We start from the raw sequence: 27,930 nt of genomic DNA, 5'->3' as shown, positions 1-27,930 counted from the left end.
AGAGTAGCCCGGACCGGACTCAGGTGTTATTGCTCTGTACCCAGTAAATTCACGCCTTTGTATAAATGTACCTATATTATAGTAAGTAATAAATCGTTTTCCTTTCAGAATGTCAAGATAACCGTGTCTCAACCATCTGCCACTCAATCGTGTGCGCTATGAGCGGGAACAAGTATGGTGGGTACAACGAGCACAGACACGGCCGGTCGCCGGCCGCCGGCCGCCAGATGGTGTTGAATAGCGAATAATTAGTGCAATCTGTGTTTCGTAATGAATCGGTTTAATGGGCGTTCGTAGATTGGTATAGAGGTGATGCGTAGTGGTCCCTCTGTCGCGCGATAGTCGAATTGTTGTATTAAAAAAAATTTCCGTTATACCAGCCCTAATACGTTATGGGCCCAGGCAACTTTGTATTACCAATGAAATCGCTAATAAAGTACATACTATGTAAGTGATAATTTTGATGTCGAATCCCCGGTACATTGAAACTTTAGTAATTATAGAAAATAAATTTTGTATTTTGTTTTTGAATTTTTCAAATACTATATAGCAAATCATTGAATTACATATTATAATAGAAAAAAAAAAACATTAAAATACAAAATTTCATTATTTTTACAAGATTTGACTTCAGGTTAGAAAACATCCTGTTGCACTTTAAATGTTTAAATAACGTCATTGGTATCCCTTTAAAAAAAATATACTAAAAGGGTACCTCCAAGTTAGTATATAGAGATGAATTTCTCGTATTTCGATCCATGTTTTTTAGAAAAAAATATTCAATTTTACTCTTAGAACTTTTTCTTTGAATTTCGTTTTGTTTCTTAATATTTGATAATTTGTTTAAATTTGAAATAATAAGAAGGTAATAACAATGTTGCCAGTATGAGGTCTCTGTTAACGAATTCTCTCTCATCAAATTGTAATATAATACTGTTGTTCAAACACTAATGTTGTCTATGCAAAATATTGGAAGCTGAGAAAATATTTAAGTAAATGAGTTGACAATTTCCTTTGTTACAAGATATTGAGGCGCGTTCCAAAAAAAAAAAAAAATATATATATATATAAGTCCGCGCTCTTCAGGTGTCTCTGATCTCTACGTCCATAATCTGACAACATTAAACATGTTCATTCATGCAATTCAAAAAAACCTAATACATACTTGAATAAATAAATAAATTTTATTTGGATATGGTATAAACAGAGCCAAGTTTTGTCCAATGATAGTTCCGTGATAGGAAAATTACAGGCAATTCGATAAAATTTGAGAGTTTGAAGTTTGAACTAGTGTGTTTAAGAGTGTTTAGATTACAGCTGCATTTCCAATACGCTTAGTACTTGGTAATTTGTAATGAGAAATTTGCTATGACGTCCTAATTTTAATAAAATAGGTAAAAAAGATTCACCAGCAATAAAAAAATTATTGGTAATCGTAGTTTACATATTTAGTAAACCAGGCGAGAGGCCATTTTGTTTAGTGAATTCTACATTACAAAATGGCCGCGTCAAAATTAAAAAGAAAATTAAGTTAAAACACAAAAACTTTGTAAACTATTTCAAATAAATTAGTTTACTATTTTTTTGTGTCTTTTATTTTATACATTCAAACAATACTGCCTAAGGAACGCGCCTGATTTTTTACAAACAGCATTTTACAGAAATTTGACAGTAGACGATACTGCCTGGAAACTTAAAAAAAAAAAACTGCAGTATCGTTAAAAAGTCATATTTCTATAGCGGTATTTGTTTCAGACAAAAGTGATCTTACATGTAGTTCCTTATCATAGTTTATGTGAAAAAAAAATTAATAATAAAAAATTAATATTATTAGAATGTTGTATCGTCTCCAACCACCATACAACATTGTTCTTGTGATGTAAATTACTGTAAATATAATAGTAATTAAATATATATCATAGAAAAATGTTTAACATTAAGTTCTAATGAATAAGGTTTGTTTTCCCCAATCTATGTTGTAAGTACGAAAATTTACACAAAAAAAAAGTTTGCCTGGTATTTTTTTTTTTCTAACGGAGCTATTCCGTTGAAATTGACTTTTGAAACTTGTTACAACTATTATATATTATTTTTTTATTTATAAACGTACAGTTGTGGTGTGATTATGAAGCAGGCGTCAGAAATGTACACTTAGAAATATTTACATTCGATTTATGAAATGTGCAATGAAAATTATTAAAAAAAATAAGAGATAAAGAGAAAAAGAATTTCAAAAGTTGGATGTTTATATTTTTGGGGACCACTTTTTGCTTAAATGTGATAAAAAAAATGTAATCACATTGCAACAGGTGTAAAATAGTATAAGCCTATTTTCAAAATAAAATATGATGATAATGAATTTGTTTTTATTTTAATATCATTATTTATACCAGAGGTGGCCAACCGGACTATTAGTCCAGTCGATCGTGGCAAAGGAAAAAGTACAATGTTTTAGGTAATCAAGCCGAAGATGCTCAGACGCAATGCTCACACTAATATAAATAAGTAGCCACTAAGAATCTCTTAATAAAATATATATATATATATTCTTTATTGCACTTGTAAGTATAATTTAATGCATTTATAAATGTTGTGAGCAAGGCTGGACTTATCTCTGACAGAGATCTCTTCCAGTCAACCCAATATAGAGAGAAAGCATGTTGTTAGCGGGCAGCTGAAGTGCTACAACTATTAATCAGATGGGCCGTCAGCTTGTTTGCCATTCTAAGTTGTATAAAAAAAAAACATTAATACGTCGTTATATTGAAATACAAAGTTGATAGTAGTTAACATTAAAATATGGACTTACGTGTGCACGTTTATATAAAATAAAATATGGGATTCTAATAAAGGGCTAGAGTAGTTTTAATTAAAGATCATTTATTGTGTGAATGCTAAGAACAAGGAATTACATAGAAGGAATGATAAAATAAAAACAGTAAATCATATGGATGCCTCCTTTCTTCTTATGCAAACTTAGTAAAAAGAGGACGAAAGATACACCCTCAATTGCAATTTTTCTCAATTCATCGCAGGCTAGTGTATAGAAAATGTTTGATATGTCAATATAAGGAAAACTAGTATAGGGGAGCTTTATAAACGCAATAGAACACAAAACAATGTTTTTTTCTGTTTGTACGATTGTGCACGTTAATCTCAGAAACGGCTCAACTAATTTGATTGCGGTTTGATCCACTTAATATTTAGTTTATTTCAATCGGTTCATAAATATAAAGAATTATATCAATCTAAATAATGCCCATCCGTGCGAAGCCGGGACGAGTTGCTAATAAACAATATAAATAAAAATATACTTGAACATAATAATAATAATAAAATATGATATACTAACATAAATAAACACAAATAATATATACATATATATGAACATATAAATGCAAACTTACATAAAGATAAATATTCTAATATATTGCGATGGAAATGATTTACTTAAATAACATTTTTTATTGGTAACGTAAAATTTGACAGTGATTTTATTTTTCTCATGGAAACTTTAAAGTTTATTTCATCATGGTTCTATAATAACCAATCATAAGATTGCTGACACATTAATATTTAAACAAAATAAACAACATTTAAGGAGTTAAACAACCAGTTTTCTTTTCAAGCTAATGTTCAAATAACTGTGATTTTCCATTATATCGATTAAAATATTTACCACTTCGTAAACTTCAGTATAACTCGTGTATAGTGCTGTTGGAGTCAACCGAATAATGTTGGGATCTCTGAAATCTGGCACTACTCCACGATCCTTTAAAGCTAAACTAATTCTGTATCCTTCATTGTGCTCCAAACATACGTGACCGCCCCGTTTGCTGTCTTCCCTATAATTCCCAATCGTAAATCCATATTTCTTTAGCTTCTTCTCAACTAAATACATTAAATATTTCGTAATATGCAATGATTTCTTCCGAATATTGGCCATTCCAGCTTCGTTGAACATTTTCAAAGCTCCTTTCAAAGGCGCCATTGAAAAAACATTCGGTGATCCGATTTGCCAGCCACCCGCGTCTTTTTGATGATCAAACTCTTGTCTCAAAAGGAATTGAGTCTCTACCCTGTTCCCGTACCAACCAGCTAGTCCTGGCAGAAGATTGAAATGTTTTCTATTTATGTATAACGCAGCAGCTGATCCAGGGCCTCCATTCAAATACTTGTAGTTGCACCAGACGGCAAAGTCACAATCCAACGCCTTTAAGTCTATTTCCAATATTCCAATCGCATGGCATAAGTCCCAGCCCACTAATATGCCACGATCCTTAGCCGCTTTAGTCACCTTCTCCATGTCAAGCACTTGCGCTGTTCTATAGTAAACAGTGGGCAGAAAAACTATCGCAACATCAGGTGTCATGGCGTCTATAACATCGTCTTCATTTATAAATTTACCATCGATACTTTTAACAACTTTAACTGCGTCTCTCGGGTCGTACCCTTTCAATCTAACTTGGCTATCTATCGCGTAACGATCAGTTGGAAAGTTTATATCGTCAACCAATATCTTGTACTTTGCATCTGTAGGTTTATAAAATGTACTGATGACCTGATGTATGTTCGTTGTTGTAGTATCCATAACTGCAATTTCGTCTTCCTCTGAACCAACTATAGGAGCTAAAAGACGCGCCAAGTGAGAAGAGTATAAATAATATTTACTATCGTCAATATTCCATATCGCAACGCCTTCTTCTTTCCATTTGTCCAATGCTCTCAAGAGTCCAGCTTCAGCATCCTTCGATGCTAAACCTAATGAGTTACCGCACATATATACTACATGTTTTCTTATATAAAACCTTTGTCTGAAATGTCCCAGCGGATCGTTATTGTCCAATAACTTCGAAAAGTCGACGCCATCTTGAAATTTCACTTCCATCTTGTCTTAACAAGTTGAAATAGCAATCGCAATTTAGGTATACCTTTATAAATAGGTACAGGTAGGTCAATAATAACTTAGTTTCTTATCAGATAATATGGCGAATAATCGTAATCGAGATGTTTATTAATTTAATTAACTTGTTTGTTCCTTATTTGTTTAGCAATTAGTACAACCACAAATTCTATTTTGATGAAATATTAAAAATCTTTGAAACTAAGTAGGTAGTAAGTAGGTTTATAAAGTTGATACCTTGCCTCCTATAAGTATTATTATTATTGAAAGACGGGCTTTTACCGGGCATAAAAACCTGTGACACTGCGACCTTTCCATGATCTTTTATGCTCGCCCTTTTCCCCTAAAGTTCGCTGCTAATTCCTATCAATAATAGAAATTTTAAGATGTTCTTTGTAGCGATAGCGTTTTATCTCCTTAGAATATAGTGTGTTTTCCAAAAGAAAAAATATCTCGCTTATTTATGAGTGAGGCACAGTCATAAATTAAATGCTTCTCCTGTAAGTATGTTTCAAATCACCTTTTAAAATAACTTCGGTTATCGTCGCACTTTCGACAGCGTAAAGGCGTTTATCCTTGTATAGTAAGCAAAGCAATTTCAAAGAAGTTTTCTTACTTGGATTATGAAATGATTTTCCTACAAAGGTTTTTCTTAGACCCTACAATATGGGATTCTTTAAGAAAAACCGTTTAAGATTTCTTTAGAATCTGCAACGCGTATGTGTCAACCCTCGTTTTATCTGCATCTATAAGTTAAATAATCACAAAAAAATATATTATTTTTTATTCATTGTAATAGTAAATATCCTACACCAGAAAACACTATGGTCACACGACATTCTGATACAAAACATGTTACTAAATATAAATCTAGCAACAGCAGCTGTAAAACAATAAAAGTGATAGGGTGATTTAATTCGTTCTCGAAATGTCTTCGTTCTTTAGTTATTCGATCTAATATTTTTTTTATAGTTAGAGATGCATTTGTTCAGGGATCCCGTCTTCGCTTTTTGATACGGGTGGTAAGATGCCTGCTCTATTGGACACATATAGTATATATATTTGAAGATAGAGTCCAATTTAGGGGGCATAAAGTAAGATCAACGGCCTAAGACTGCTACTAAGAGTATAGAGTGGTTAGCCCTCGATTGGGCACCCCCAATCATCTCCCAATCGCCCATTCGACAGTCGACCGGTCATTGGCCGTCAAGTGCTCGGCATGGGTATCTATAATAGGTTAAAGTTGCAATAAAGTTATGCAATGTGTTGAAGAAGCTAAAAGTATAATATGTGTACAGCGCTTGCAGACTGTAATAAAGAGAGAAAATAGTCGACAATCGGGCACACGATCGCCTCAAGCGGTAGAAGATAGGGGACTAGTGGGCTGCTAGCAATATCCCAGATATCGTAGTAACGTTTGTGTCTAATAAGACGTCATTCTTTTGGTCATTTTAATTTTGCAACCATAAAATGTCTAAATAATAAAGTTTTGGAGTTGCTAATCTCATTTGATAAACCTTGAATAGAAATCCTATTAAGTTTTAATGCTTAATAGGTGATGATGGAATGGTAACTCCGCTTGCGCTAACGATATGCACTGACGGGGCACCAGTGAAGGATGTTAAGTGATCATGAAAAGGCAAGTTAGTTAGCTAATCGTGATTTATTTATTTATTTATTATTACAAAGTCACAGCTCTTAAAACTATAATATTTTATTGTTATTTTTAATACTAATTAAATTGCGTGCGTGCGTGCGTACGTGCGTCCGTGCGTGTGTGTGTGTGTAAAATCACGAAGTATTTAACATGGTTTTCAGGGAAAACCGCGAGGACGTCCACCTGACTGGGATATTGCTAAGAATGGGGGTGATAATCCCCATTTCTGACAATCACTTTCCCCTCCGCAGTCCTATCATATGACCTACCCCACAGTGATCCTACATTTACACCATCCAATGATTTGCATACCTGCAAATTATTATTATAAAATTAGTACCATTATCATATCAGCCATCATCTGACCACTGCTGAACATAGGCATCCCCCTTAGACTGTCATAAGGAACAGTTCTGAGCTACCTGACTTCCTGCAACATTTTTGAGGTGGTCATTCCATCTAGTGGAGAGTCGTCCTACACTGTGTTTGCCCGTACAGGTTCACCACTCAAGAACCCTTCTTCCCCATCGGTTGTCAATTCTTCCAGCCATGTGACCAGCCCATTGCCACTTCAGCTTGCTTTACTCTTTAAGGATATTTCGGGAAAATATAAATAAATAAATAAATGAATCCTTAATTTATTTTATAATTTAAATCTTATTGTTAGGTATTATTTATTTTATTAATTTTAAAATTATAATGTAAATATTGACTTGCCATTGTGCGACGAAAACTGTTACATTGGTTAATAAAGAAATATGAATATGAATATAAATAATTCTGTATCGTAAACAAAGTGCAGTATCCATTTTTCTCCATAAAGAAATCGAAACAATACCTAATACATACAAAAGTTGGGGGTAAAGGGATTGTTAGTAATGAGGTCTAATAGTCCCATTGCTGGCAATATACCCTCTCACGTCGACCTCCACGTGGATCCCCTGGAAACTATCATGGTTAATTCTTGTCGAATTCATCATGGTGGGCCACATGAACAGCATTCATTCTCACCTATCATCTTTTACTAGTGCCTCGTCGGAGTATACCGGTAGCGCGGGCGGGGTTACCATTCTATCTACACCCATTAAAAAAAATACATGCAAAAGATGACGAAACAGTGTATTTCCGTCATCACCCCCTGTAACCTCAATTACTATATCTCCATCATCTTTATTTACAACTATTATCAGCATTAATCCCTATGCATAATATGCTACTTTATTGCTCTTGAAATAACTATGAAGATATGTTATATTTTATTGCATTCGAAGTCATATTTGCACATTGTAAAATTACATTAAACATAGTACATTTATAGCGCACATACTAGTCTAAGATCCCGCTGCTGAATACTGCAGGTATATTTTTTTTTAATGAAACTTACTTGTTTTTATAACAGAGGGCAAACGAGAATGCTGTTCACCTAATAGTGAATACCGCGCCTATTATCATCCGCAATACCAGAGGCATTACAGACCTTTTAAAAAGGAAGATGCTTCTTTCTTGTCGGTTACGATGTCATATCGGTTCGGATATACTGCTGTTGGAAGTTGATTCCATAGCATGGTTGTGCGTGAAAGAAAACGCACCTGCCTTGAAAAACGGAAACTGGTTTCATCTATGCAAAGCAACGTGCATTATTTTTCATTATTTGTCCACTGTTATAGGACACTTGTCCACTGAGCATAGGACTTCCTCATAGTGGGGAGGGAAGGGTTGCCAGTGGTTGCCATGCTTGGCAAGCAGGTTGGCAACCGCAGTTAGACGTTGGTGATGTTTTAAGATAGACGCTGTTGCCCATCCCTTGACTATTAGGTTCCCTCTTACGGCACCCACGGGAAGGGAAGGAATGGTGCATTCTACGTATATGCGCGGACCACACAGCATACGTGCTATTTCACCGCGAATATTATTAAGACATCTTCATGAGTACTATTTACTAGAGGGAGACTTTTTACAGTCGTTCGCTTGCGTACCTCTGTCCCATTCGTGTTTCTATCGTGAAGCAGTTGTGTTTGCATGGCTGTGTTTCGGTTTGAAGGGTGGGATATGGCGTGAATTTACAAGTTACAGAGGAATAACACCTGAATCCTCAGAAATGGCAACGTATGGGGGGTATCATGGACGAAACAATATACTCTGTTAAGTCCATGGTATTGCTCATGTCTATAGGCGACGGTTACCAATTTCCATCGGGTGGGCCATGAGCTTGTTTGTCATTCTAAGTTGCATAAAAAATAACCTTACCTCTATATTGCAGCTGTGTCAGGCTAGGTGATGGTAACTATTTTCCATCGGATAGATGGTGGGCTTGTACGCCAATGTATTTATCCTTCAAGTCAAAGAACCTCCTCTTTAAACTTAGTCGAAAAACATTAACAAATCTTAATAATGACGTCTTTCAACGTTAGGTATTACATTAGTAATCATTCTGTAGTTTTGACATTATTTCTGCATTTTAAAGTGTCAAGAATATTTTGTAATGTTTAAACTGAAACCTTCATTCTATTTAAAATATTTAACGAGAAATATAACGCTGAGCCAACACGAGCGAAATGTATGCTGGCCAAGACCAGACTATGGGCCTATGGAAGTTCAGAGATCTGTACTCTTAAACGGGATTAGAGTGGCGGCAGTGAAACCTCTGGGCTCTCAAATTGCTGCTTGCACTATTATGTACCAGGTATGTTCTAGATCTAGACTTCTGATTTCAATATAGTTTGTAAATGCCCTTGTTATAGGAATTAGTAAAACCTGTAATGCTTGACAAGCTGTTCTGTAAATAAATAAATAATTTAAAATGGGTAACCTTGCGTAACATATTTTTTTAACTTGTGAAAAATATTTAAAAGACCGTCTCAACTGCCGGAGAGAGGACAGAAGGGGTGTGTGGGACTCTAACCTACTAAAAACGACATACCTAGAGGCACATTATCAGATCTCCAGGATACTACTGGATATCTAATGCGACACCCCGCACTGGGGGAAAGATATTGTTAGTAATGGGGTCAAATAGTCTCATTACTAGCAATATACCCTATCAGGTCGACCTCCCCTGAAAATCATCATGTTTAATTCTTGTTGAATTCGTCAGGATGGCCTAACTGACCTGTTTTCATCCTCACCTATCACCCCTCGCTGGTGCCCCGCTAGTGTATACCGAAAACGCAGGCGGGGCTACCATACCATTATCTTTCATTTAAAAAAAAAACGGCCCGCACTGTAGATGGTGTATGGCCGGCATCTCAAACCCTGCATAATCTCTACATCACGAGAAAGCTGCGTGGACTCAAATCGAATTGTTGAAAAGTAAATTTTTTAACCTCTTAATTTATATGCTTGCAGTGATCAATATTAAGAGTGTTTCTGCTTCTTCTCCTATACTATCTGTGACTCATTTGCAAGTTTTTATACTTTAACACATGTAGACTAGTATATAAAATGTGTCTCTGTCTTGCATTTCACCTTTATATAGTTTCCTATTTCTATCACCAAAGTAGCTTGCATCCTATGTTTTTTTTTTATACAACTTAGAATGGCAAACAAGCTGACGGCCCACCTGATGGAAAGTGGTAACCGTCGCCTATAGACATGAGCCGTACCATGGACATAACAGAGTATACTGTTTCGCCGATGATACCCCCATGCTTTGCTATTCCTAAGGACTCAGGTGTTATTCCTCTGTACCCTGTAAATTCACGCCATATCCTATCTTTCAAACCGAAACACAGCCATGCATACACAACTGCTTCACGGTTGAAACACGAATGGGACAGAGGTACCCAAGCAATCGACTTTTGTACAAAGTTTCCTTTTCAAATACGGCGAAATTATTTACTAATGATGCCAATGGCATGATAAGCAATGCACGAGTCATGACTTTAGTGCACTGATCGTAACTTCACTCTAATTAACATCTTCGTAATATTAAACTTTCCAGGCTGGTTCTCGTTATGAGTCAGACGACCATATCGGAGCAGGCCATTTCATCCGAGTAGGAGCCTCATCCTCAGGTTGTGGTTACACATCCTTCTCCAAAATGCGATATCTGCAGCAAAATGGCGCCACCATCACATGTTCCACAGACAGACAGAAGATCTCGTTCACTCTGCAATGCCCTGTCACCTGTTACCCGGAACTGAAGCATTATTTGTTGGATACAGCCGCACGGTAAGTAAAAAGGAAGTTTGGAACAATCGGGATTGTAAAGTTTTTGATATGAGAGACACAAAAGTCGATTTTCTCTATGAGTGAGACCTACAAAATAGAAATTTGTGACTGAAAAACTTTAATTCTATTGACTCTTCATGCTGTCCTTGGTGATACGGGGTAAGTTGTTTACCCAATATTACATTATTTTCGAGCTGTACCTGCTGTTGGCCGCAGAAGACCTTGACAGTTTTATTGGAAGTGTGCAGCGGCGAGGCGAGGCGATGACACTCCAAGCCCGCAAGAGGGAGCGAGAGTATGTTATAATAAGTAGACTGAATATGGTATTCTAAAATATAGCTTTTTCTATATACGTATTCCTATTATTCTTTTTAAGTAAGATTATGGAAATACAATAGACTAGAACTAAATTAATCAAAATTTTTCCTTTCTCTAAGATGTTGCTACAATAAATGGGAACTAGATGACCGCAAGCAACTAATAAGAGAAGATCTAATGCACATACATCCAGAACAGCGCGTCATTGACTTAGTGCAGCGAGCTTGCTTCACCGGCCCCTTGTCCAACTCCGTCTTCTGCGAAGAAGAGAGGATACACGACATGTCAGAAAATAGCGTGAACTGCTTCGCAAGGACGCATTTCAGGAGTGATGCGTGCAGCATCGCCAGTATTGGCGTGCCTTTCGAGGAGACTCTAAAATTGGCTGAGAAAATTGAATTTAAACGGGTAATTTTAAACTGCTTTCTTACACATTTTTTATATCCCCTAAAGAATTATCTATGCAAGAATGATAAGATAGTTGAATATAACTATTTTTCAGATTACCTACGATAATTATATCTCTGTAACAAACAAGACAGCCCCATTGCTAACAATATACCTACCCTATCAGGTCGACCTCCACGTGGTTCCTCCTGGAAACCGTGGCTAATTCTTGTTGGATTCGTCACGATAAGCACATCACTCACTGGTGTATACTGATAGCGCAGGCGAGGTTACCATTCCATTATGACACATTAAAAAAACCAAGACAAAACAAAGCAAAAGAAGCAAGATCAGTGGGAGCACAATAGATCACAAAGATCGTAGTGTTACAGGTTTTTCCGCCTGATAAAGTCCGTTTTTCAATAAAGGGGTCAGTGCCTCTCTTTTTTAACGTCGGAAAATCCATCATGGATATCCATTCATTCCAGAGGCACGGAGGGAATATTGTCAAAGTTTGAAGAAACACACCAGCACCTACAGCGCTACCCTCTTCGGGCTTTCAATAGTCCCATGAGAGAGGGAGGGAATTGTTGGTTACGGAGACCAGCAACCTTATTGCTAGCAACATATCCTATCAAGTCAATCTCCACAGTTCTCCTAGAAGCCATTAGTAGCTGAAATTATGAATCTGAAATTATCAATACTGTGTTCCAGGAAAAGCCACCAACCCGGTGGGAGCATTTGTCATGCGCTCGCGGTGGCTTTGAACTATACGACCTCGGACCTGGTAGCGATACGTGGATTGCCGTTGCTGTACCCGGCTGCGGCACGTGTGATATCTCGTAAGTTCAGATGATACAAAAAAATAAATCGTGCGTAGCATTGCAGATTAATGCATAATGTTATTTGTTTGAAGAGTTCACATATTTTTTGTCCATTGTTCTCGACTATAACTGATTTGTGAATAGCGTGATAGTATTAGAATCCTATTAATTTTACTAGCTGAAGTCGCAAAGGGCTGGTCATATAGTATGAAGAACTGATAACCGATGAGGAAGAAAGGTGATGGTGCTGAGGACTAAAGATGTTACGGCCCCGAATCCTGCATTTTCTTTGCTATATCACATACTTCTTGTGTGGCGACCCCGCACAGGGAATCGCAGTTTAGGACGATCCGCTGCTAGATGGAGTACCAACTTCAAACGCATTGCAGGGAGTCAGTGGATGCAGCTGGCTTGGAACCGTTCCTTATGGCAGTTTGTAGGAGAACCCTATGTTCAGCAGTGGACAGATAACGGCTGATATGATGGTGATGAATTCAACTATTATAAACTCGAGAGTATAAAAAAGATAACCTGTTAGGACGACCATCACTCTCGTCTTTGAAGACTGTTGAAAATTAGGGAACAAGCGTAGTGTGAAGCGATCTTCTGCAAGATGCAGTTACGATTTCAGAAGTAAGTATTGCATAATCTTTGGATTACAAGGGGTACAAGATTGTAGTTTTTGGCGAAATATTATTCCGAGTGAACGATATATAGCTCATGTAGGTATTTTTTTTATGGGTGGTAACCAGTGAAGGGTGATAGATGAGAATGAAAACAGGCCAGTTAGCCCATCATGATGAATTCATCAGGAATTAACTAAAGTATATTGCTAGCAATGGGATTCTCAGTCTCCATTACTAACAATCCCTTTCCCCCAGCTCATGTTGGTTATGGATTATGGTATTCCACAGTGATCTGTTAAAGCATGCGATAGTGGCTGCGGCGTGTGGCACCGGCAACATGCAAGTGGGACAGCACAGCCTCGACCGCACGCCGCAGCCGCCGCTCGGCAAGATGGCCGGCGACGATGTGTACACAGAGTACAAGGCTTTCAATATTTCTTACCGGGAGACTGGGCTATTTGGTAATATTCTATTCTTTGTTAGATAAACTATGTAGCTACTTACCAGCGCATACTATCTGGAAGATACCGACCGTAAGTAAAGGTTTCTAAGTACACGTTTGTACAATTGAAAGAGAATGTCCAATGAAAAGAGTTCTGTGCCCAACACTGGGCACACAACTCGAATATAAAATGATAGAAAAATGTTTTTACTCAGTTAATGAATATTTTGATCATTTTAAAGCTTAAATATTTGACTCAATTAATTGATTGTAATTTGTAACCTATATAATTTATTATTAATACGTAAATTTGTTGACATTTATATAATATGACGATATTAGTAAAATAGTAGTAGCATAGCATAGTAGCACAATTAAATAAATTTTATATGCCAAATTCTGGTGGAAAGTGTGAACAATATTTAAATATTATGTACCATCCTTTATACCACTTTTCAAACAAAATAGAGCTATTATATTTGTATTAAAATAGATATATAAACCTACCATTATTTACTAGCTATACCATAATGCTACAAAACCTTATAGTCGTTTACCAGAGGGAGACTTTGTACAAAAGTCGATTGCTTGGGTACCTCTGTCCCATTCGTGTTTCAAGCTATCTGTATTTGTACCTTAGTATTGTTATTATTAAGGACTAAGTTGATATTATTTCTTACATTGTAATTTTTTCTGCCCTGCTGCTGTTTCATATCCTATTCAAAACAGCTACGCAAGCATATTTGCTTGATAATAGAAACGTGAAAATAGTCACCTGACAACATTCGAGTTTCTTATTGTATGTATAATCAGTCGCCTACTTCTTATATTACTTTTGTTTTCAGGAATAGTAGCGAAGACTCGTGCCTCGACAGCGTTCAATGTGGCGCTTGCTGCCGCTGAATTTCTAGCAAATGTCGGTGATTTGGACTCCAGTCAGATACAGGTCGGGAAGCGGAGACTCGGTTAGTTCATAATCTATGCACTTATTATAAGCCACGGAACATAATTAGAAAGAAAGAGAAACAAAAAACAAAGAAGGAAAATATTTGGCGCATAATAACAATTATGAATGAATGAATCTTTTATTTGAATGAATGAATGAGTATACTTTATTTGCATTATACAATATTGGGAAAAAAGAAGACAATTAATAAATATAACGATATAATTGTATAATTACAGCAAGGCGCTCTTATTGCTAAGAGCAATCTATCTTATTTATTTATCTATTTATCCAAAGAATAAAATACATTGTATAGGATAGATACCACATAAGTTGCCTGGAAGAGATCGCTCTTAGCGATAAGGTCGCCCATTGTTTTCTCATTGTGATTATTTCTTGTAATTGTTTATATTTATAATAAGTTTACTACTGTAATCTTTTGGAGGAAACAATAAAGAGTATCTATCTATCTACACTAGCTGATGCCCGCGACTTTGTCTGCGTGGTATTTGTTATTCCTGTTTAGTACGTATTGATGTATGTGCCTATCTCTTCATTATATCTGAGAATACTGGCCAAAATTAACATGTGACATGTCGTTTTCACTCTTTGCCTTAGGTCAATTTGACTTTACTTAAGTAGGTTGTGTACTAAGCTACATAAGTTACCATAGTTTTTTTTAACTATCCCACGGAAACTCTTTAATATTCCGTGATTAAAAATCTAAAACGTTGACTGGGGATGTAAGGTACCAGCATGTAATGTTTCATTTAAATCGGTCCGACAGTTTCTGAGATTAGACCGTACAAACGGACCAGAGAGAGAGAGAGAGAGAAATAAATTTGAAAAATCTGGATGTGTTCTATTTAGGTATTTATATTAGTTCGTCGAATAAAAACTAGTCTATCTCGTGAAATATTGGGGTCTTCTTGTAGACGACATTTCCCTGAATTTATCTTTAATTAAATTATAATTTAATTACAATTTGATTTTGATATCACAGCAAAAGTGTTATTTGAAATACCAATTTGAACTAAGTTTCTAATATATTTAATTAAGAATTATTGTACATTTAGCTTATCATGGCCTATTAATATGGCCTTATAGGCCATATTAATAGGATTTTCGCGAAACTGGCATTTTAAAATATTAATTTAGAATACAGGTTTAGAGTAATATCGCCTCGGAATAGATCCCATTGCTAATTCCCATTCCTCGACCAGTAAGAACTTTGTCACCTCTTAGGACACCCAGGGAAAAGGAAGGAGATTTGTAGAATCAAGGTGATCAAATTTTTTCTTATGGGGCTCAAATTCAATTTCTCTCAAATTCCAGAACTAAGCTTGGCCATGAACGAGGACAGCTGTGTGGGCGTGACCGAGGGCATGGCGCTGCAGCTCGCCAACAACATACAGATGGACAGCGCCAAGAGCGCGCTGTGCATGATCGAACTGCTCTGTCCCGAGGAGATCTCCTGTACCGCCAAGGCTTTGTCTTCCAAACGTAATACGTTACTTTTACTCACATTTCCATGATATGTGGAATGGCAAATAAGCTAATGACGGACCATTACGAGGCAAAAGATTGTTAATAAGGAACACTAACGCCACTGTTGCTGTTAATATACCTTGTCAGGTCGACCTCCACGCAGACTGAATTTACTGGGTATAGAGGAATAACACCCGAGTCCTCAGGAATGGCAACGCATGGGGGTATCATGGGCGAAATAGTATACTCTGTTATGTCCATGGTACTGCTCATGTTTATAGGCGACGGTTACCACTTTCCATCAGGGGGGCCGTCAGCATGTTTGCCATTCTAAGTTGTATAAAAAAACTGGGCAGTAGCGTCCTTCTTTAAACTTCAGCAAAGCCTGATTACGGTTGCTAATCCGTCTTCCAAGCATGGCAATTAATGGTGAAAATCCCCATAGAAGGAAGCCTATGTTCAGCAGTGGACAGTAAACGGCTGATATGAGGATCATGCTACAATTTCTATAATGACTACCTGCCTCTTCTTCTTTTTCTTTACCCTCAGGCGGGTGCATGGCTGTGGCCGTCGTGGGCGACATCGGCGCAGTGCCACACGACAGAGAACTAATATGCCAGTAGCTTTTAATTTAATGTGCAATTGGTATTGCTCTTCTCGACAATAAATCTTTGATTTTTAATAAAATATAATTGAAATCTTTATTGTACATATTAAAATATTTAATATACCTACAATGGCGGTGTTTAAAAAAGTCACATCCCTATAAATTTTATAATACCCTCCAAATGCATTATATTCTACCGATTCCCCTGACTTAAGACGAACAGAGAAATGGTCGGTCCCAATCTAACGTCCACCGCGTAACACTGTGCAACGGGTTGCTGTTTTTGTGCCTACCTTAATCAAGAACAGTAAGTTCTTGATTAAGGAAGAACTTGGAGAATGTGTGGAGAACTCGTGAACCCCCTGGACATTCCCTATTGATCGCTCCAAAGTATCGCGAGTGATTGTTTACTTAATAGTGTGGTTTTACAAGTAGACCAAAATAGATCAGCGCCTTTGTGACATTCACGTGGCGTGGCTTCCTGAAACCTGTGCATCCTGAGCGTGTACCTCTTACGCTAAATCTGCATTTTGCAGTCAAGGTAAGTCTGTACCATTTTGACATACAAACTTCTTTAATGAGACCTAGAAACCGGGCCCAGCCTAGGTCTCAAATTACTTCGTACGTTTCCAACTGTGCTAATATTGTTACAATTTAAATCAGCAATTTTCCTTAACAGGCGGACTTATTCCATAATTTCTTACGGTTTACCTTTGAGAAGTTGAATGAAAACTATAGAATAGTCGAGGGTAAAAACCGTACAGCTGAAGATAAAACTTAATCATATCTAGTTGAAATTAAACATATTGTTTCATATTACAATAATAAGTATATACATACCTACCTGCATATATAAATGCGCACGCATACGAGGATGCGCCTCTGCACGACCGCGTGTACGTGCATATGAATATATATTTACACATATATGTATTTGTTTGTGTGTGTGTAGTCTCACAAACACACGCATAAATACATATATTTTCAGTTCGCCGAACGAAACAGGAGTTTCAGAATAAAATTTTGTAATACCTGCTTTAACGGATGAAAATTATTTTTCTAAAACATGTTTGGAAATGTGAGCATTATTTTGACAATCTTCTTCGAGATAAATCAAAATTGCCGTATTGGCCAGATATATGCGGGCAGCGGCCGGCAAAAGTTGTATGAAAATCCATATCGTCGTGTTTTGCGGCCAGATAAATTACTATGTAAACTCATATCTGTCTGTGTGTAATTTAAAAATGGAATGGCCTTTTATTTCGAAACATGGCTACCAAGAAGGTAACTAATAAAAGGTTTTATTTAAATTTCGAACTGGCTTGCAAATAGAAAGCTGTTTATTGAAAAAAAAAAAAAAACAAAGGAACATTATGGCGTGTGAAAAATTATTATTGGTTGTTATTCGTCAATGAACTTAAAAAGTAAAATTGTGTTTTTGATTTCCGCGCATTGTTTGAGAAAAGTACTATACAAGCCTTGGCCACAACTAGGCATTAATGTATGTGTGCCTCGGCTACGCCTCGGCGCATGTTTGCACGTTCGTCCATCAATGCCTCAGTTGCTGGCCGTTGCAGTAATGTACTATTGTATCCGTTGCAATGTGACACTTTAAGACACTGTAGATTCATAAAAAAATGACTATTCAAAAACGCTTATAAGTTTACTTAAATAAAAAATATTTTTACTTTATTTATTGGTAACCCGGGAAGAAATTGCGGGCAGTTATTAAAAAAAACACAATCTATGTGATGATATAGTTTATTGGATGGATTCTATTTCTGTACATACGTATTAGATAGATGACATGGATAAAAGTGTTTTATCAACTATGTGTAAGGAATTCCGAATTAATCCACTATGAAACTCGAATATAATAGTGGTTTTTTACCAATCATGTAAGTATATAATTTTTAAACAAATAAAAATAGAGAAATTCTTTTATTTTAGTTTATTTATTCTTTTTTTTTTTTAATTTAGACTTTAATTGAGCAGATAACGATTTTTATTTTTATACTATTGTTTAGTTTTTGTTTCTTTTGTGTGCTACTGTGTAAATCCCATGCTTCTTCATTTCTTTCTTTCTTTTTTTAAACCATTAATCTTAAATACTTTTAACATAATAACAAAAATTTCCATTCAGTCTTGTTTAGATATCAAATTGTTCACTTAGACACTGTTTCATTGAAAATTAAATGTATGTATTTATGTCTCATTAGTACTGTATACTTTAGCATGATAATCATTTTGCCTGTACTTATTTTTTATCCTTATGTCATTGTTTAAATTTATAAGGAGAAAATACTTTTTTTACCGCTAGATGGCATTATAAAGTATAAAAGTTCATTGAAGGGCCTCAAAAGTGATGAATATAAAGTAATAAAAAAAAAAATCAAAGTTCCCGCGTTTTTATTAGGAAATTATGATTAAAAAATAATATTTATTACAGTTTCAAATGCTTCTATTCAATGATTGAAGATTAAATTAATCAAAATTCAAAATTTTTATTTGAATATAAATATTTTTCGATATATCTTTTTTTTATGAATGAACCTTACAATTTTTTATTATAATAAAATATTTTTTTAATTTTAAGATGAGTATCAAATATAAAGCCAGTAATTGTGCTTGTTTTTAATTCTTGACTATTCATCGAAAAAATCAACTTCATTCTTAATTTCTGGAAGCAGTATAAATTCTTTTTTAACTTCTGGTATTTCAATCTGACTCTTAATCTCTGGTATTTCTACTTCTTTCTTAATTTCTGGCACCTCTGCCTCCTTCTTGATTTCCGGAATTATAATTACCTCATTCTTGACTACAGGAACCTCTATTCTCTTCTTCCTTTCCCTGTATTTCTTGGAGTTTATTCTCCACAATTCCCTGAGCTTTGTCCGCTGATTTTCTGGCATCTCAGCTATATTCTTCTTCTTTTCTGCTTTTCTTTTATGATAATATTGCAGATCTTTTTTCCTCTTCAACTCTTTTTGTTCGGGCGTCATTTTTTCTAGAAACCTGCGTTTTCTGGCTTTCGCTTTCTCTTGGGCTCTCGTAAGGGCAACTTGTTTATCAGTTACATTCGGTTTTGAGTTATCGATTAACAATTGCTGTGTCTGAAAAATACAACAAAAAAAATATAATAAAAAAATTTTGCTTTGCACTAAAAGACAGCTATATGGTCAATCAATTTTTTATGATAGAATTAGTGTTGGACTACATACATACATATCTGTCATGCCTGTCTCCCATTAGGGTAGGCAGAAACAATGGAACGTCAAATGCTTCGATTCGAACAAACCTCTTTCGCTTCTTCCACATTCATCAATCTTTTCATACACGCTCGCTGGTTACGGGTACTTTTAATTTAGCCCTTGTTGGACTAATTGGGAGTAAAGTCTATCAATTGCAAAAAAAATACTAAAATCGGTTTAGAATAGGCAATATAATCATATTATTGTATCAAACTATAACTTCTTGTTTCCTCATCACATCAGGATGTTACTATCATCACCATTCCTCTCTATTCCATTCTAAAAGTAATAGGCGATAAATATAACACGTCTATAATTGAGCATATCATTCAGATGCTGTTCTAGTCGGTTGGCTCACATCTGAGTGAACTGCTTTAATTAATTTGCTTTTCTTTTTTACTAACATAGTTTGTAAGAAAACTGTTACTAACAAAATGGACCAAATTGTAGTCTGAGTAATAAAGTATATTATTATATTATTTTTTAAATTTCTAGAAAATTCACATCTTCCCTCTTAAGGAGAAGAGATGACAAACTAACCCCCGGCAGAAGCACAGTCGGCCGGGGTTCAGGGCCTCAGGGAGAGAAACCGGCGTACAATGCGGACAGAATCTAAGAGCACCGCTTTCTGCATCTTTTCCAAGAGTGAGCCGCCTCGGAATCCCAACCGTCTGAGATGTTGTCTAGACTGGTTGGGATAAGACCGTTTACCGACATAACGATTGGAATGATTTCGATGAATGTCACCCCCTACATTTCGTGACCGAAATGTAGGGGGTGACATAGTCATCATCATAGGGGTAGGGTCACCTCGTGAGCCAGCTCGAGATATTTTCTCTTCTTCTCGGTTTCGGCTTTCACGAGGTTCTCGTCATGCGGTATAGTGACATCCACCAAAAACACCCTCGAGAGTGCCCGATCCATCACCACGATATCAGATTTTTATTATTATTATGTAGTGCAGTCTTCAGCTATCTGTATAGACTTTTGGATATACTTCGTTCAGCAAGCATTAGTCCATAATGTTATATCAGCTCTGTCCACTGCTGAATATAGCCTCCCACATAGGGGGGTTTTGTCAGTAGCTGCCACGCTTGACGGGCGCGATGGGAACCACAGTTTGGCTTTTGGCAATGTTTTAGAGGGATGCTGCTGCTCATCCCTCCATCCCTCGCCCTCCCTTAGTCGTCTCTTACGACACCCACGAGAAAGGAAGGGGTGGCCTATTCTATGCCGGGAGCACACGGCAATTATATTGGTGTTCAGTCCATCACTTTGGTGTTCATTATATAATATAGCCCAAAAGAAATATAGACAAATTGGTAATCTTCTACTTTTGAAAGTTGGTTAAAAATTTCTGAGCGGGTGGTGTAACTTACAGATCTATTTGTGATTGTGACGTCATTCAACATAACGTCGCCCCCACACTGCTCCCGCGTCAAATTGCTCTCGGTCACCGTCCCCACATTGCCATAATTTTTCTCTTTATGCTTTCTCGGGGGTCGTTTCCGTTTGTCCTTTTTCTAAAAAGAAACGGCGGTTTTTTTAAATGGGTGGGAATGGAATGATTACAATAAATAAAAAAAAAATACCATGCTTGCGCTACCAATGTATGTTGCCGGGACTCCTGTGAGTGATGATAGATAAAAATGAAAAGCTTGTCAGTTAGTCCATAGTGACAAATTCCACAAGATTTAACTATGATGTTTTCTAGCGGGAACCGCTTGGAGGTAGACCCTATCAGATGATGGGGTACATAGATATAACAATGGGGCTATCAGATTATTAACAACAATCCTTTTCCTCCCGTATGATCTCGTGCCCTGCGAGTCACGCAACAAATGACGGTATTTTTAAATGAATCAAAAATAAATTTCAAAGATTTGATATCAGAATCTCTGGACCGTAATTGAGCGTTTTTTTTTAAAGTATATTTTATAATGGAACGGTAACCCCGCCTGCGCTATTCATATACGCTGGCGAGGCAACAGTTTAAATGACAAGTGAGGATGAAAAGGCAGGTCAGTTAGCCCATCGTGACAGTAGAATTAACCACTCAACAGCATAACTGAGTAACAAACATCTAATCATCTTTGCAAATCATGGGCTATCATGGGGGAAAGAGTCCATGGTACTGTTCACTACAGGCGACGGTTATCACTTTCCATCAGGTGAGCCATCTGCTTGTTCGCTATTTTAATTGAATAATAAAAAATAAATTTATAATGTTAGTATGAATCTTTTACTCACATTTACTACTTCCGGAATCGAGTCATCATTACAATGACTTCTGAGTGCATCATTATGATCATCAACAAAGCTGTCCACTTCATTCTTAATGTTTTCTTCCACAATCACATCGGAAATAATGTATTCAGGTTCAACTTTGACTGTGGTTAAATGTTCCCTATGTGATTCTTCTGAAGTTATCTTTATATATGTCAGTTGTGATTGCAGCTTTAACATTTTTCTGTCAATACTTCTAATTTCTTGGTCAGTTATCTAGAAAAATATATTATTACTGTATTATTAATTCTATCTTATACAGTTTTTTAATTAATAACACTAACAATTAATTATACATAGTTTCTTAAAGTACCACATTGGGGCAGTGCAGTGTACCCAAGACACTGGCAGCATTACCGCTTTGGATCGCCAAGCTTATTTTTTAAGGCTTCAGTACGCCTGAGTAAATTTTCCAGCACAAATAAGTGTTCGAAATTTTAATTATTGATTAAATTAATATTAATATTTATTGACACATATTTTGATAAATAGGGTAAAATTAAAAATCGTTAGTATTAGGGAGACTTTGTACAAAAGTCGATTGCTTGGGTACCTGTCCTATTCGTGTTTCTATCGTGAAGCAGTTGTGTTTGCGTGGCTGTGTTTCGGCTTTAATTAATCATGATAGTTTCCAGGGAGAACTGCAAGGAGGTCGACCTGGTTGGGTATATTGCTAGCCACGGGATTCTCAGTCTCCATTACTAATAATCCCTTTCCCGTGTTTCAGTTTGAAGGGTGGGATATGGCGGACAGGGTACATAGGCCTAACGCTTTCGTTCTCAGGTAGGGCAACACATGGGGGGTATCATGGGTGAAGCAGTATACTCTGTTATGTCCATGGTACTGCTCATGTGTATAGGCGACGGTGGCCACTTTCCATCAGGTGGGCCGTCAGCTTGTTTGCCATTCTAATTTGTATAAAAAAAATTAGGCTTTTAATAGTTCTATTTCAATTGGTCAAAAACACAAGTTAATTTTGATCCACCAATGTTATATTGCATGTCCAGCTACAAAGTTTATTAGAGAGGGTGAATATTTTATTTGTTAATCTATTTTATTATATTATTTACTGTTATCACGATATAATAAATTTAATTGGCATTCCAAACTGTAAGACAATTTATAATAAAACAATATTGCATAGACTTGGATGAGATTATTATGAAAAAAAAAAAAATTACTTTTCAATAACTCGATGCCGAGGTTTTCCCAAGAGACTATGAGGGTCTTCAAAAGGGGGTAAAGAGGTTTCTTCAGAGTCGGCAACGTGCGCATAATACCTCTGGTATTGCAGGCGTTCATAGGCTACGGTAACCGCTTACCATCAGGTGGGCCGTATGCTTGTTTGCCACTTCAGTGGTATAAAAAAAAAACTGTTATTAATTAAAAATGTTTTTAAAGATAGAAACGAGGTTATACAGGAATATACAAATACTTACTTTATTCTTGCTTTTCAACAATGTATAGAGAATTGACTGAGCTATCAGACATTTATCTCTAAACTTTTTAAATTTTCTTACATATGCAGCACATTCAAAACATATGTACGGTGGAAAGCTATCTGTGTTGATCACCTGAAAATAACATTTTAATAATAAACATTTAGAAACCATATCTTTAGGTTTATCAGTCTATTTAACGTGAAATGTATCTAAAATTTTATAGTTAAACTATTTATCTATCCTATTTAAGAGCTGCGCTCTTGTCGGTGGAGCTCTTGCCACTCACTACGATTTTCAGCGAGTCTCTTCATCTCTTGATACGACACGACACCAACTCCTTCCTTGATCTGCCTGATGTAACTATGTCTCGGTCTCCCTCTCCCCCTTCCTTCCTTCTATCTTACCTTCTATTATAATGTTCATAAGTTCGTTGTTAAACTATAGAGAAATTTAATATAAATACCACCAAAAATCTATTAAAATTGTTATGGGAAAGGCCTGTGTCCAACAGTGGACAAATAAAAGCTGAAATGATGCTATGATATAAATAAATAGATCGTTAACTTTTACCTATAAATAATAATAATACTTGTTATCAATAAATAAGGGCATTTGTTTTTAATAGGAGGAAATAGAATTATTAGATATCATTGGGAGTAGAGAAGTAACTTTTTTTAAAATTAATTAATTGTTGTTAGTGCTCGCTAAACCATTAGGTTCTCTAAATTTGTTATTAACATTTTAATAAAGAAATAAGTTGAATTATCATAAAAATTACTTAATAAAGAGGCTATTGTGATTATTTCTTGTAATTGTTTATATTTATAATAAGTTTGCTATTGTAATCTTTTGGAGGAAACAATAAAGAGTATCTATCTATTTATCTTTTATTTTTTGCTATAGATTGCACAATTAAATAAACATTGAACAACAATTTCCATAGCATATGAGAAAACACCTAATTCACCTGAAGCCTAAAACATACATGAAGTAAATTCTGACAAACTTGACATGTTTTAGGGACCTAGTGTTTTTTAATTATAAAGGAATTTTCGATAATTATGCTTAGCAATTTATGTACTTTTTATAATTTAAATACATTATCATTTGTTGTTATTTGTCATGATAAACTTTATAAAGTCCATTTAATAATACTACAGCACAAGGTTAATAGTTTACGTTAGGATTATACTAAGTCTATGAATGCTAAAAATAGCATTTCCAAGTGCATCAATGAACACTATTAAAGGTATCTAAATAGGTAAGTGGCAAGGTATGCTTAACACAGGAGGATACCAACTTGAACTACAAGTCACATTAGTAACAATTTACGTAGATATTACTCACGTCTTTTCCTAACATGGATTTCATACTATTTTCCAGATTTGCATCGATTTCAATCATCCTAACATCCATCAAAAGACACAGTCTACATGCTTTAACTTTTTCAGAATTGACCATTGTCAATTCATATAAGAAATTTGATGCCGGTATATTGTGAATTTGTGATTAGGATAAATATTTTTTTTCCAATTTAATCTGAGAATAATAATTTAAAGACATTAATCCACTTTTTAATGAAATTATATTTTTATTTCAATTTCAATAAAGTAAACATCCTTGAATTATAAACTGTATGAATAACATTAATTAAACAATTAAAAATTTCTAACATTGATTGACATAAGTCGCCAGTGTAACTATATTCAAAAGGAACATTCCACTTCCAACTTTTAAAATATATTAAAATGTACCGAAACAATTATTACATAATTAATTGTTACATTGATTAATTTATTTAGTTGTACAATTAATTTTATGAGACGAATTTAAATTTTTTTTAATTAAATAATTCTTGATTTAATTCATATAAGTGAAACAAAAACATTGTGACATAAAAAGATAGGTTACTTTATTTGTAACTTAAGAAACAATTTGAAAATAATTCTTATTGAATGAATACAATTAACATTCCAAATATGAATATCGTGAATCTCATGCAAATTGTTCTTCATTTAAACAAGGGAAATTTTTTTGAGACGGTAACCTTGATGTCACAAATTTTACTATCCACTGTCATCAGTGTTATTTGTCATTTGTTAGACTATAATTTTATGTCAGTTGTGCTGTCAATGTCAGATTGTCATCAGTCAATCCTATCCTTTTCCTCTATTAAACTTTTATTCGTTTTTATTCATTCGAACTGATTAAATAATAATTTTTACACGTTATTAATATGTGAAATTTCTTTTGATTACAATCTTACAAATTATGTTATAAATTACTGAAGGAACGTATGTAACGAAAAGGATGATAACTTCACTACAAAACACCGTAAGATGTTAGTACCAATTTGAGGTTATGACTTATTTAGATTATTATTATTTGTCCTAGTTATTATTAAATTGTTTAATTTCAGATTTACGGCTAGTTAATATCAAAACGGCATTAAACACCATTAAAGAATGTCAACCGGCTAGACTTCCTGTCGAAAAATCTTTAATATCCAAAGCGAAAACCGTAACTTTCGCTCCAAGGGGTTTGATAGTGGAAATCGCAGAGAATAAAAGCGATATAAACAAAATCAGACAGGATCCTATACCATATGTTCCTATTATTAATCCTCTATCAATTTTACCTCTGATCGAATCAAACTGGAGGAAGGATGAAATAGGGTTGCCAGCTATAAAAAAGGAGGAAATCCAAGCGATAAGGTTAATTGTAATTAGACGGAAAAAAATGAAGAAGCACCAGCGCAGGAAGTTGTGGAAGAGAATGAGACATCGTTGGGCTCGGGTAATTTTTATTTGTAATAAAATTTTTACACAATATTTTATGGCAAACAAGCTGACAATGGCCATCTGCTTGAAAATGGTTATTGTCGCCTATAGAAATGAACAACATCATAGATGTAATAACCCAAATATGATACCCATGTTAACTCTTATTCCTTGGTGTTTTGGAGAAATATTTTCTCCATACCCTGTAATGGCACTGCTGTGTTCCACCTTCAAATTAAAAAAAAACTACAAAATTGCTGTTCACCAAAAACATGACAGTGAGGTACTTTTGCAAATGTTTTTTGTAACTGTCCACTGCTGAACATAAGCCTTCCCCATAAGGGGAGTTTTGCCATTACATACCATGCTTGGCAGGCTGGTTGGCAACTGCAGTTAGCCTTTGGTGTGGAGGAGTATGGTCATACATATCTACTGTAAATATTATGGACTACTAGTTCCATTTCTAACAATATACCTTGTCAGGTCGACCTCCACATGGTCTCCCCTGGAACCATAGTGTTGAGCCCCAGGTGTATTCATTATGATGAGCTAACTAACCTGCTATTTCATTCTCACTTATTATCTCTCACTGGTGCTCTGCCAACATATACTGTTAGCGCAGGCAGGGTTACCATTATCATTCATTAAAAAAAATATATACTCACCAAATATTATTTATTTATTCTTAATTGCACAAGAAAACTTTGTACAAGTGGCGAGCTTAATGCCATATGGCATTCTCTACCAGCTAACCATTTTTTTTGTTGGATGAAAATGGATTGGTAACCCCGCCCGTGCTAACGGGTGATACGCTGATGGAGCACCAGTGAAGGGTGATTGTTGAAAATTAAAACAGGCCAGTTGGCCTAACATGAAGAATTAATCATGATAGTTTCCAGGGGAACCATGTGGAGGTCGACCTGGTTAGGTATATTGCTAGCAATGGGATTTTTAGTCTCCATTACTAACAATCCCTTTCCCCCCCAGCTAACCATTAGGTAAGTCCTCAGGAATGGCAACGCATGAGAGGGTATCATGCGCGAAACAGTATACTCTGTTATGTCCATGGTACTGTTCATGTCTATAGGTGACGGTTACCACTTTCCATCAGGTGGGCCATCAGCTTGTTTGCCATTCTATGTTGTACATAAAAAAAAAGGTAAAAACAGAAAGTGTATAAGGGCATACATTACTCTTTTTTCATTGTAAAAGTACTTATTATAGAATTTGCAATTACAAAATAAACTAAATTGATTTTCTGCATGTGAAAAGCTAAACAGGAATGGAAGTTTAAAGTTTTTCCATTTCTTATTTTACAGGTGAGGCAGCGCCGTCGCCAATACAAAGAGAAGATATTCCAGAACAGTCTCTTGGCTATGGTCAAGGAAGCCAACGAGTTCTCTGCCGAGCAATATGTCGCCGAGAAGCTGAAGAAGGTGAACCACACACCGTTACCAACTCGGTGGAGACACAAACGTCTTCCCGCCTTCATCATCAGACAATTGATGGGGATTGATAAAAAAATAAACTATAAACATACTGATGTATACAAGGCTTAGTTTGTTCATTGTTAGATTAAATACAGTTTTATTTCAGAGTTCAATACTGCATATTTAATTTTTAATAATTGATAAATAGATTAACAAAGATGTTAGTCAGCATACATTGAAATGTTGATCTGTCTAGACTTTTTTTTTTAATTTATGGCTCCTTTCGGGAGTAACAGTTAAAACTGGTTTATGTATCGTCATTGTAATATAAATAGACAATTATAGCAAACAATCTCAGCAAAACCATAGACAA

At 35.5% G+C, this 27,930-nt stretch overlaps 5 protein-coding genes across 7 annotated transcripts in view; 3 read left to right on the top strand and 2 right to left on the bottom strand.

Annotated features, from left to right (window-relative positions):
- Positions 1–2,355, top strand: part of LOC113511540 (ATP-dependent Clp protease ATP-binding subunit clpX-like, mitochondrial) — a 55,927-nt gene extending 53,572 nt beyond the window's left edge. For both annotated transcript variants that reach the window (XM_052899791.1, XM_052899794.1), the window contains exon 13: positions 109–2,355. The gene's annotated coding sequence lies outside the window, so the exon portion shown is untranslated. The remainder of the gene's footprint in view (positions 1–108) is intronic.
- A 505-nt stretch (positions 2,356–2,860) lies between these two features.
- LOC113511541 (kynureninase-like) lies at positions 2,861–4,919 on the bottom strand. Its single transcript, XM_026895167.3, has one exon. It carries the CDS (start codon positions 4,886–4,888, stop codon positions 3,605–3,607), a length of 1,284 nt encoding a protein of 427 aa, XP_026750968.2. The 5' UTR covers positions 4,889–4,919; the 3' UTR covers positions 2,861–3,604.
- A 3,879-nt stretch (positions 4,920–8,798) lies between these two features.
- On the top strand, positions 8,799–16,463 carry LOC113511542 (cytochrome b-c1 complex subunit 2, mitochondrial-like). The gene is made up of 8 exons (XM_026895168.3): positions 8,799–9,243; positions 10,501–10,730; positions 11,168–11,456; positions 12,150–12,277; positions 13,174–13,346; positions 14,173–14,292; positions 15,609–15,776; positions 16,311–16,463. Exons 1-8 carry the CDS (start codon positions 9,043–9,045, stop codon positions 16,382–16,384), a joined length of 1,383 nt encoding a protein of 460 aa, XP_026750969.2. The 5' UTR covers positions 8,799–9,042; the 3' UTR covers positions 16,385–16,463.
- A 1,650-nt stretch (positions 16,464–18,113) lies between these two features.
- On the bottom strand, positions 18,114–25,037 carry LOC128201806 (uncharacterized). Of its 2 annotated transcripts, XM_052899841.1 has the most exons (5): positions 24,695–25,030; positions 23,345–23,479; positions 21,870–22,121; positions 20,999–21,142; positions 18,114–19,481 (listed from the first exon to the last, which is right to left on the bottom strand). In XM_052899841.1, the coding sequence occupies exons 1-5, from the start codon at positions 24,806–24,808 to the stop codon at positions 19,014–19,016; spliced, it is 1,113 nt and encodes a 370-aa protein (XP_052755801.1). In that variant the 5' UTR covers positions 24,809–25,030; the 3' UTR covers positions 18,114–19,013. The 2 variants fall into 2 exon arrangements, with proteins under 2 accessions (XP_052755801.1, XP_052755804.1); XM_052899844.1 differs by lacking the exon at positions 20,999–21,142 and having other exon boundaries at positions 24,695–25,037.
- Positions 25,038–25,488: 451 nt separating this feature from the next.
- Positions 25,489–27,730, top strand: LOC113514089 (uncharacterized). The gene is made up of 3 exons (XM_026898079.3): positions 25,489–25,688; positions 25,767–26,143; positions 27,447–27,730. Exons 1-3 carry the CDS (start codon positions 25,658–25,660, stop codon positions 27,684–27,686), a joined length of 648 nt encoding a protein of 215 aa, XP_026753880.2. The 5' UTR covers positions 25,489–25,657; the 3' UTR covers positions 27,687–27,730.
- Positions 27,731–27,930: the final 200 nt, after the last annotated feature.

Source organism: Galleria mellonella, unplaced genomic scaffold, assembly GCF_026898425.1.
Source record: "Galleria mellonella isolate WM207_F2 unplaced genomic scaffold, CSIRO_AGI_GalMel_v1 utg1217, whole genome shotgun sequence".
NCBI lineage: Eukaryota > Metazoa > Arthropoda > Insecta > Lepidoptera > Pyralidae > Galleria > Galleria mellonella.
The sequence above is the reverse complement of the archived record's forward strand: the minus strand, read 5'-3'. Positions and strand labels throughout refer to the sequence as shown.